At 42.9% G+C, this 12,072-nt stretch overlaps 1 protein-coding gene across 1 annotated transcript in view; it reads left to right on the forward strand.

The window, feature by feature from the left end:
* Window positions 1–3,014: 3,014 nt before the first annotated feature.
* LOC139385692 (E3 ubiquitin-protein ligase CBL-like) overlaps window positions 3,015–12,072 on the forward strand; it is a 60,027-nt gene continuing 50,969 nt past the window's right edge. Inside the window, exon 1 of the mRNA XM_071130963.1 lies at window positions 3,015–3,808. Coding sequence (XP_070987064.1) covers window positions 3,665–3,808 — 144 coding nt within the window. The 5' untranslated portion in view covers window positions 3,015–3,664. The remainder of the gene's footprint in view (window positions 3,809–12,072) is intronic.

The following is a 12,072-nucleotide window of genomic DNA, read 5'->3' on the forward strand; positions in this document are numbered from 1 at the left end:
ACATAAAGATATAAAACTGTATTTTTTTGTGAAGAATCAACAACAAGTGGGACACAATCATGAAGTGGAACAACATTTATTGGATATTTCAAACTTTTTTAACAAATCAAAAACTGAAAAATTGGGCGTGCAAAATTATTCAGCCCCTTTACTTTCAGTGCAGCAAACTCTCTCCAGAAGTTCAGTGAGGATCTCTGAATGATCCAATGTTGACCTAAAAGACTAATGATGATAAATACAATCCACCTGTGTGTAATCAAGTCTCCGTATAAATGCACCTACACTGTGATAGTCTCAGAGGTCCGTTAAAAGCGCAGAGAGCATCATGAAGAACAAGGAACACACCAGGCAGGTCCGAGATACTGTTGTGAAGAAGTTTAAAGCCGGATTTGGATACAAAAAGATTTCCCAAGCTTTAAACATCCCAAGGAGCACTGTGCAAGCGATAATATTGAAATGGAAGGAGTATCAGACCACTGCAAATCTACCAAGACCTGGCCGTCCCTCTAAACTTTCAGCTCATACAAGGAGAAGACTGATCAGAGATGCAGCCAAGAGGCCCATGATCACTCTGGATGAACTGCAGAGATCTACAGCTGAGGTGGGAGACTGTCCATAGGACAACAATCAGTCGTATATTGCACAAATCTGGCCTTTATGGAAGAGTGGCAAGAAGAAAGCCATTTCTTAAAGATATCCATAAAAAGTGTCATTTAATGTTTGCCACAAGCCACCTGGGAGACACACCAAACATGTGGAAGAAGGTGCTCTGGTCAGATGAAACCAAAATTGAACTTTTTGGCAACAATGCAAAACGTTATGTTTGGCGTAAAAGCAACACAGCTGAACACACCATCCCCACTGTCAAACATGGTGGTGGCAGCATCATGGTTTGGGCCTGCTTTTCTTCAGCAGGGACAGGGAAGATGGTTAAAATTGATGGGAAGATGGATGGAGCCAAATACAGAACCATTCTGGAAGAAAACCTGATGGAGTCTGCAAAAGACCTGAGACTGGGACGGAGATTTGTCTTCCAACAAGACAATGATCCAAAACATAAAGCAAAATCTACAATGGAATGGTTCAAAAATAAACATATCCAGGTGTTAGAATGGCCAAGTCAAAAGTCCAGACCTGAATCCAATCGAGAATCTATGGAAAGAACTGAAAACTGCTGTTCACAAATGCTCTCCATCCAACCTCACTGAGCTCGAGCTGTTTTGCAAGGAGGAATGGGAAAAAATGTCAGTCTCTCGATGTGCAAAACTGATAGAGACATACCCCAAGCGACTTACAGCTGTAATCGCAGCAAAAGGTGGCGCTACAAAGTATTAACTTAAGGGGGCTAAATAATTTTGCACGCCCAATTTTTCAGTTTTTGATTTGTTAAAAAGGTTTGAAATATCCAATAAATGTCGTTCCACTTCATGATTGTGTCCCACTTGTTGTTGATTCTTCACAAAAAAATACAGTTTTATATCTTTATGTTTGAAGCCTGAAATGTGGCAAAAGGTTGCAAAGTTCAAGGGGGCCGAATACTTTCGCAAGGCACTGTATATATGGCATTGAATGTGTATATATACATGCCATATATATATATATATATGTATGTATGTATATATATGTGTATATGGCATTGAAGCTCGGTTGGAGGTTTGTTAGCACAGTGTCCAAAGGGCCAGATGTATACAGAATCGTGTCGTCTGCGTAGAGGTGGATCAGAGAATCACCAGCAGCAAGAGCAACATCATTGTATACACAGAGAAAAGAAAATGTTCTAATGTTCTTACTTGATCTGATTTTAATAGCTAGCATTTCGATGACCATAAAGAATAGATTAATATGGTGACAGCGGATACCCTTGTTTAACTCCTCATGTCAATTCAAAACTCTCTGAGAAGTAGCCGAGAGACATTTACATGGCTATCAGAACGTCAGGCCAGGGTAAGCCTAAACAACACACAGCCCTTATTTTAAGTGTTTCTAAAATCCCCTATGGGAAAAATGAAAGGTATCATTACCCTGCTTGACCACTAGGTTTTATGGGTATTACGACACACTGTGGGGCTCTATAGGCAAAATATGTGCATTGATTGAAACATAACACAGATAAGCCTATGCTATAGTTTAAGACCATCTGCTCTATAATTCGCTCACTGTACATAATTCGAAACAACACTGTAGGCTACTTTTAAACAACACTGTACATAACTCCTGAAGATCTAAATGCATATTCCCAGGGTCACAACTTTTTTTCAGACACATTCTGAAATTGCACCCCTCCAGTGTTATCATTGGAATGTCATACAAATCAGGGCAACTGTGTGCTTTAGGACCATGCGGATGCCTCCAAGCGGGTTGGCTGTTTAGAATGTTTATTCGACAGGATTAAAAAATAATAATAATGCCCCCCCCACCTACTTCGAAAACGAAAATTGCACCCCTGCACATTCCCACATAGGAATGAAAACTGATATGAAACTGATTTTCGTTCAAATACTTGGCGGCATGGATGTTTCACTGGTAAAACTAGAATTTTTATTCACGATTGACAGTGAGAAATGTTTAGCACAAAAATGTGTGCATAATGTAGAGGCCAACGACAACGGTACAGACATAGCCTTATGCGTTTTAGTGCCAATTGCACACTTATCGTGAAGTAGTACCCATCTACGTAGGCTACAACATTAAGTATAACGTACTGATTCATGCCACAGGAGCGGGCACATGTCAATGTCACCTCATTTGTTGTTAGGAATTTACAAAAAAAAACCTGTGTCTGAATTTACACAGCCAAATGTTTTTGGCAGAAAGGAATTTCCGACCATGATGTTCTTGAACATGCAGTCTTACTGTTAAAACAGAAGCGCGTGCCTGTATTTTCACCTCGAGATCGCGCACGAAGAGGGCGTAGTTAGAGGAGGTGTTGGGGGGCAACATTTGTGCAAGAGGGAGGGCAGGGAGAGGTTCTGCAAACGGAAGGGGATGAACAGGAAGAGCAAGGGCCGTGCACACAGAGGAGGGGGGGAAACTGCAGCCTGTGTGGATTTTTCTAAATGTATTTATGCACCTCGTCTCCGTTCCGCCTATGTTAATGATTTGTGTTAGCTATGTAAATGTCCCTTTAGTTTATTGGCGCCACCGTCAGCTCTTCCTTCTACCTCAACAGTAAGCGTATTATCAAGCTATCTTGACTGGATCCAGCCTGCCACTGAACTTCCCGTCACTGAGAAGAACGCAGACGGAGAGATCGAGCAGCTGAATAGGGAATATAGGGGTTGTCAATGAGAATACAGGTCAATCTACACGAATACCAGACGGGTAGACAAATCGATATCATTGTCTTCTTTTAGTCGACGATACGGGTCTCGACTGGCTTGCTTTACCAACCTGCGTTGTATTCCTTGCTGAGCACCTAGCTGCAGTTTGCCCCACTGTCGTCGAGGCTCGATACAACCACTGGTGGGGGGGTTTAATGGGATCCTTGTTTCAATAGAACTCCCTTCTCCCACCCCCCGACGGACCTTCGCTCGAATCCGACTCGGGCGCTGTCTTCCCCGGGGGGTGCCGGTTTTTGCTCAGTCTGACTGGGGAAGGAGGGCGCCCCCCCCCCCCCCCCCCCCAGCATTGACTGTCGCTCTGGCCGACCCCAGTGGAGCCTAATATGGCAGGAAATCTGAAGAAAGGCGGAGGACTGATCGGGATGATGAAGGACGCGTTTCAGCCCCATCACCACCTCCATTCCCATCACCAACCTGGGGCCGTGGACAAAAAGACAGTGGAGAAATGCTGGAAACTAATGGACAAGGTGGGTGACTAGCAGTCGGAAAACTATCTATCTAGCTACAGTACCCAGTTGATGATCAGTGGCCCAGGAAGTTAGCTTAGCTAACTTTAGCTAATTTGCTGGCTAGCTTCCTAGCTAACGAGACTGTTTCTAGCCAGCTAGAAAAAAAATAGTTAGCTAGGGGTACACAGACCAGCCAGGCTACGCCGAATAGTAGAGAAGGTGGTAGCTAGCTAACGTTAATGATCTATAATATATTGTATTCATTTGTAGAATATGTAGATGGCTGAAGGTAGCTAGAACTGGCTATATGGTTGTAACTAGTTAGCTTAATGCTGGTGTCTGGATTGCTAGCTACATTGGCCAGCTACCTAGGCAACTAGCTAGACAATTAACATTAGTTAGCAACATTGACCAATATAATCTCGTGTGTATAGGGATGGTGACTCAATCATCATCCCAGATTAGGGTCATGAAAATAGTAGCTAGCTGAGTAGTAGCTAGCAGAGCAAAGTTAGGCTTGGGTTTTGATCATACCCACCTAGCTATATTTTACTGTTTAGAACAAGATCCACCCCATTGACAAGGTTGTTCAATAAGGTTGTAAAATGTGAGATTTAGCTAGCTAAATGAGATTTGAATCTGTCAATTGTATGATCAGATATTAAACACAATCATTGTCTAAACAATGTGCCAACAATCTAACTGCTCGAGTCCAACACTTAGCTGTGGCCCCTGAAATCCAGAGTAAATGTGCAGCAATGAAATCAATACATGTGAGCATAATAAAGAATTAGCTACATTTACAGCATCACTTCTTTGAAAAATGTAGCTGGCTGACCCCTAGTTTCCTGTGTAATTCACACTGAATTATCACAGTGATTCAGAGGACAAGACAGCCTTTTATGTTTGTTTCTCTAGGGGTAGTCTACACATCTGTCATTCTTTTCTCTTATCCGTAAGAACCCAAGCCCCTGAAGATTGTCATAATGGCACTTTTTTTGGGGGCCAATTTGCATTTCTTTCCACCAGACAAGCACATCTGCATTGACTCATTATGAAGAAGAGGTCACTTCATACAAACAGAAAAACAGAAGTGACACTGCAATGTCAGTTCTCCTTTTCTGTTTCAGAAAGTAGCCTGGGCTTCCCAATCAGTGGCACAATGTCTAGTCTTTATGAGGCCGAGTTGAGGAAGAGGTGTGTGTGTGTTTCCACAAGACCTTTGAAATACAAGAGTTTGTCCACGATGGAGGTTTTGTTGAAAGGAAAACCACGGTGGAACCTGCGATATGTGATCTTTGGCCTGCTGATTTTAGCAGACTGTTACCCAGTATCAACAGGTCTCTGTCAAATAGTGTGTGAGTGCTTAAAGGCATCAGGTTTAACCAATGATTAAAGCTGTTCTTCAGACGGTTAGGCTCCATGCACAAGTTGGCCTATCTGCTCATTCAAATATCATGAGGACAACCCGAACAACAGTGCATGCTTGTCATAGATCTCCCTAAGAACGTCAACGTTCAGCAAAAGTGTTTGAATAGAGTATAAGTGGCCTTTAGGGTTATTATAGGCTTATTACTCTTCCCATGTTGATTGGGTGTCTCTCTCTCTCTGAATTAAATTACAATTTAAGGGGCTTTATAGGCACGGGAAACAGTCAATATTTTAGTGGTTTTATCATAGCTGGAACGTGCAGTCATGGGTTACGTCCCAAATGGACTCCTATGTGGTGCTGATCAAAGTAGTGGGCTATATAGAGAATAGGGTGCCATTTGGGATGTACAAATTATTTAGAACACAGTGGTGTAGAGCTGAGGGAGGTCAGCTCAGCCCTGCAGTATGGGGGGGGGGGGGGTTGGTTCTCTCACAGTCTTCAATCCTGAGGTTAGCGAGAGAGCAGAGAAGGGGAATAAGGCAATCCTCTCTTCGTTTTTGGTTCGGTCCAGGCCACCACGACTGGATGTATCTGCATTATGCGTCTGTGCACGTTTAGCCGAGGGCTTATCTGCTCTCTGACAGGACTCATATTCTTGGGTTGGAAGCGCATTAGGGTGTACTGTGACCCCCTCTGTCTGACGTCAGCAGTGCTGCTGCTCAGCCAACCCCCCCCCCCCTCCTTCTCAGCTGGCTACACTCAACACATAGATGGATACAGAGATAAGCATGCTATCTCTCTCTCTGTTTCAATTCAAGGGCTTTATTGGCATGGGTAACTTATGTTAACATTTCCAAAGGGAAGTAGACAAATAACAAAAGTGAAATGAACTGTAGTTCCAAAATAATATTCCATATTATGTCAATGTACAGTGTTGTAACAATGTGCAAATAGTTAAAGTACAAAAGGGAAAATAAATAAACATAAATATAGGTTGTATTTACAATAGTGATGCCATGATATGACATTTGTGGCCAATATCCAATATTTTCCTAGCCCCCAAAAAACGATACCGATAACCGATATTTAACATATTTGCAGCCTTTTAAGCATTCTAGTACAGTTAAATAGTTAACACACACACGGACGCAGCGGTCTAAGGCACTGCATCTCAGTGCAAGAGGCGTCTCTACAGTCCCTGGTTCGAATCCAGGCTGTATCACATCCAGCCGTGATTGGGAGTCCCATAGGGCGGCGCACATTGGCCCAGCGTCGTCCGGGGTAGGCCGTTATTGTAAATATGAATTTGTTCTTAACTGACTTGCCTAGTTAAATAAAGGTTACACACACCATTTTTTGGGGCGTTTTATGTATGTCCCCATTACCAGTAAAACATAATCAAAACCTATTTCTTTCACTTACTTGCTGTTTCGTTGTTCATTTGTTCAGTCGTTTCATTCTCAACCAGGATTTCATCATACATGTCAAGCAGTGAAGTTTCAGCTCTCTCTGTCCGTGGCTTCTCTTCCTCGGTGCACACTATCACTGTGTCCGTTTCCATATTGTTCAGCTGTGTATGTAACATTTCACGTAAACCCTGTTTCTTGTCTGCCTCGAGGTAGCGGTCCTTGTACATAGCGTCGAGCATGGTGGCGACACAGTAAAGAGAGAGTGCCACCAAATCGCTTTGTTGAGCAGGCGTTTCAATGCCATGACCGGGGGTATCACGTCTGCTTCAGGCGCGCTTGATGCGCTTATTTCTCATAGTCAGTTGTTCGGCTGGAGCTAGCTAGTGTGTTTATGTTCTCAAATGCCATTGAAATGGCAGCAGCGGTATGACATTTGATCATACATTTGGCAGGAGATTAGCAAGTGCAACAGTTTCCACCTCATTTTGTGGGCTGTGTGCACATAGCCTGCAGGTCTGCTTATGGCGGCCTTTCTCAATAGCAAGGCTATGCTCACTCAGTCTGTACATAGTCAAAGCTTTCGTTAAGTTTGGGTCAGTCACAGTGGTCAGGTATTCTGCCATTGTGTACTCTCTGTTTCGGGCCAAATAGCATTCTAGTTTGCTCTGTTTTTTTGTTAGTTGACACATTTGGTTGGGCCTAACTGTGTTGCTGTCTTGGGGCTCTGTGGGGTCTGATTTGTGTTTGTGAACAGAGGACTAGCTTGCTTAGGGGACTCTTCTCCACGTTCATCTGTCTGTAGGTGATGGCTTTGTAATGGAAGGTTTGGGAATCGCTTCCTTTTAGGTTGTTGTCGAATCTAACCACTCTTTTCTAGATTTGGGTAATTATCGTGTATCAGCCTAATTTGACTTTGCATGCATTATTTGGTGTTTTACGTTGTACACTGGGGATATTTTTGTAGAATTCTGCATGCAGAGTCTCAATTTGGTGTTTGTTCCATTTTGTGAATTCTTGGTTGGTGAGCAGACACCAGACCTCACAACCATATAGGGCAATGGGTTCTATAACTGATTCAAGTCTCTCTTTTTTTTTGCCAAATCCTAATTGGTATGTCAAATGTTATGTTCCTTTTGATGGCATAGACAGCCCTTCTTGTTTAGGCCAAGCTATGTGTAGTTTTTTGTGTGCTTTAGGGCAATGGTGTCTAGATGGAATTTGTATTTGTGGTCCTGGCGACTGGATCTTTTTTAGAACACCATTATTTTTTGCCTTACTGAGATTTACTGTCAGGGCCCAGGTCTGGCAGAATCTTTGCAGAAGATCTAGGTGCTTCTGTAGGCCCTTCTTGGTTGGTGACAGAAGCACCAGATCATCAGCAAACAGTAGACATTTGACTTCAGATTCTAGTAGGGTGAGGCTGGATGCTGCAGACTTGTTCTAGTGCCCTCGCCAATTCGTTGAGATATATGTTGAAGAGAGTGGGGCTTAAGATGCATCCCTGTCTCACCTCATGTCTCTCTCATGTGGAAAGAGATGTTTTTTTGCCAATTTTAACCTCACTTGTTTGTGTACATGGATTTGATAACGTTGTATGTTTTTCACACAAACCACTTTCCATCATTTGTATAAATTGAGTCTCAGGCTTTTTTTAAATCAACAAAGCATGAGAAGATTTTGCCTTTGTTTTGGTTTGTTTGTTTGTCAATTAGGGTGTGCAGGGTGAAATTCATGGTCTGTCGTACGGTAATTTGGTAAAAATCCCATTTGAATTGTACCCGCAAAACACCAGTCTCAACGTTAACAGTGAAGAGGTGACTCCGGGATGCTGGCCTTCTAGGCAGAGTTGCAAAGAAAAGCCATATCTCAGACTGGCCAATAAAAAGATAAGATTAATATGGGGAAAAAAACACAGACACTGGACAGAGGAACTCCCACTCCCTTTTCTATTCTGGTTAGAGCCCGTTTACGCTGTTCTTTGAAGGGAGTAGTACACAGCGTTGTACGAGAAGTGATGGTTGCTGATAATGGGCCTCTGTAGGCCTATGTAGATATTCCATAAAAAATGTTCCATTTCCAGCTACAATAGTCATTTACAACATTAACAATGTCTACACTGTTCCTGATCAATTTGATGTTCATTTTAATGGACAAAAAAATGTGCTTTTCTTTCAAAAACAAGGACATTTCTAAGTGACCCCAAAATGTTGAACGGTGTGTGTGTATGTGTGTGTATATATATATATATATATATATATATATATATACACACACACACACTACATATAAGTATCAGTAAAATAAAGGATAGTTGTAAACAAATTAGTAAGAATGGAATAATTTTGCACACAAAAATAAGTGCAATGCTGTGTGTGTGAATTAAAGGGGATTTCCAGCCAAGTAGTCAGCATTGTAGATGCAGTAGTTGGTGCACCTCTCCAATCTCTGATAGTTCTAGGTGTCTTTTGCCAGAGGTTACCTCAACATATGTAGCCTGATAATCTGAATGATAAATGGTGTGGACTGCATCACGTGGTGCACTTCTCTGAAGGACTATGTTCTGCCTGACCCTAGAGTAGTGGTCAGTGCTGTGTTGTGATGGGCCGGGTCTAGTAGAGCTGTGTTGTGATGGGCCCGGTCTGGTCTGGTAAATCTGTGCTGTGTTGGGCCATGTCTGGCTCTTCTCTCCTAGGGACCGTGGGGGTACTGTTGTTTCAGAAAGTGGATTGGGGGGCCACTGCTGCTGTGGTGAAGGGTGTGGGTCCCTGCCAAGTGTTGCTTCCTTTTAGGTCCTTAGCAAAAGGTTCTGACACTGTCCTGATCAAGATGTACATTATCGTGTAAGTGTTCACATGTCAGAGTTGGATGGTGAGCCATTCTGACATTGAGCAGTGAGGCACAGTCCACGGTGATCTGTTGATTTATTCTGTTGATCAACTTTCCTGGGATGTCTTTTCTTGGTAGGACCCAACTATATTGTATTTTTGGGAACATAGCCTGTGACTGTTCTGCCACTCTTCTCACTTCCCCAGATACCTTTTCACCTTTGCCAGGTGTTGTCAAGGGTGTCAATCCTGGTCTGACTGAGTAGCTGCATTGCACTCTCAGTTGTAGGACGCCAAAACGTATACTCCTGGTGTCTAGGGAATAATATTTCCTGAACTAAGAACTTCCCATTTGAATCGATAAGGATTGCAGTTGTGGGTGATTGTCTGGGGTTACCCCCGGTGGCATTGTCATGCTGGAGGGTCATGTCAGGATGAGCCTGCAGGAAGGGTACCACATGAGGGAGGAGGATGTCTTCCCTGTAACGCACAGCATAGAGATTGCCCGCAATGACAACAAGCTCAGTCCGATGATGCTGTGACACACCGCCACAGACCATGACGGACCCTCCACCTCTAAGTCGATCCCTTTCCAGAGTACAGGCCTCAGTGTAACGCTCATTCCTTTGACGATAAACGTGAATCCGACCATCAACCCTGGTGAGACAAAACCGTGACTCATCAGAGTAGAGCACTTGTCCTGTCTGGTCCAGCAACAGTGGGTTTGTGCCCATAGGCGACGTTGTTGCCGGTGATGTCTGGGAAGGACTTGCCTTACAACAGGCCACATTTTTTGGTGTTATTACATACAGCTGGAAATAACTTTTGGATATCAGTGCAGCGGTAACTCACCAGCATTACGACCAGGAATACTAATTTCCTGAATTGGATCCTTTGTTCGTACCCCCAAGGGCAATTAAACTTATTCCAGATGCTGCTCCAAAACACCGCCAGTGGAGAAGAGGTATTCAGAGTGGATTTCTAGTCTGACTCAGGAGACGTGCACACCATCCACCGCTTCCGAGTATATTACTCGCTAATGTTCAGTCTCTGGATAATAAAGTTTATGAGCTCAGGGCGAGGATCTCCTTCCAGAGAGACATCAGGGATTGTAACATACTCTGTTTCATGGAAACATGGCTCTCCCTGGATATACTGTCCCCGTCCAATCAGCTATTTTGGGTTCTCAGTACATCGCACAGACAGGAATAAATACATCTCTGGGAAGAAAAAAGACTGGAGTGTATGTTTCATGATTAACCACTCATGGTGTGATTGTGATAACATACAAAAACTCAAGTCATTTTGTTCACCTGACCTAGAATACCTCACAATCAAATGCTGACCGTATTACCTACCAAGATAATTATCTTTGGTTATAGTCACAGCTGTGTATATTCCCTGTCAAGCCGATACCACGACGGCCCTCAAAGAACTTCACTGGAAACCACATATTCTGAGGCCGCAATTATTTTAGCTGGGGTTTTAACAAAGCAAATTTGATGAAAACGCTACCGAAGTTCTACCAACACATTGGCTTTAGTACCCGCGCTGGTAAAACGTTGGACCACTGCTACTCAATTTTTCAAAATGCCTTCAAGGCCTTCCCCCACCCTCTCTTTGGCAAATCTGATAACGACTCCATTTTGCTCCTCCCTTCCTATAGGCAGAAACGTAAACAGGAAGTACCCGTGCTAAGATCTATTCGATGCTGGTCTGACCAATCAAAATCCATGCTTCAAGTACGTTTTGATCACGTGGACTGGGATATGTTCTGGATAGCCTCTAAGAATAACATTGACGAATACACTGATGCAGTGACTGAGTTCATCAGTAAGCGTATAGGAGATGTTGTACCCACCGTGACCTATTAAAACCTACCAAAACCAGAAACCGTGGACAGATGGCAGCATTCGCGCAAAACTGAAAGTGCGAACCACCACATTTAACCATGGCAAGGTGACTTGGAATATGGCGATCTCTGAACCAACTAATTAACTAACTAACCAACTCATTTGGGGACAGTTCAAAAACATTAAACATATAAGGCAATTTAGCTAGCTAACTTACTGTTGCTAGCTAATTTGTCCACGGATATACAGGTAAAATAACAACCCAAGGTCCTCTACTCTGACAATTAATCCACAGATAAAAGGGTGGAGGCTTCTTCTTTGGACTTTATATGGCGGATGGCAACAAACTTTAAGGTGCATTACAACTACCAAGTAGACTGGAGTTTGGACCATCTTTCAATCACCCATGTGGGTTTATGCTCCTAAAAAACATTGAGGAGAAGTGGGATTTGCAGCGCATCAAGCATCACAAATAGAACCAAGTTCTATTTTAGCGCCTGGCTACGCAGACGCTCGTGAGCAGTGTGGTTGCAATGATTGAATAACGTGCAAGACAGGTCAAAAGCTTTAGAACACCTACTCATTCAAGGGATTTTCTTTATTTTCACAATTTTCTACATTTGTAGAATAATAGTGAAGACATTAAAACCATGAAATAATACATATGGACTCATGTAGTAACCAAAAAGTGTTAAACAAATCAAAATATATGTTATATTTGAGATTCTTCAAATAACCACACTTTGCCTTGATGACAGCTTTGCACACTCTTGGCTTTCTCTCAACCAGCTTCACTTGGAATGCTTTTCCAACAGTCTTGAAG

Source organism: Oncorhynchus clarkii, chromosome 27 (assembly GCF_045791955.1).
Source record: "Oncorhynchus clarkii lewisi isolate Uvic-CL-2024 chromosome 27, UVic_Ocla_1.0, whole genome shotgun sequence".
Lineage (NCBI taxonomy): Eukaryota > Metazoa > Chordata > Actinopteri > Salmoniformes > Salmonidae > Oncorhynchus > Oncorhynchus clarkii.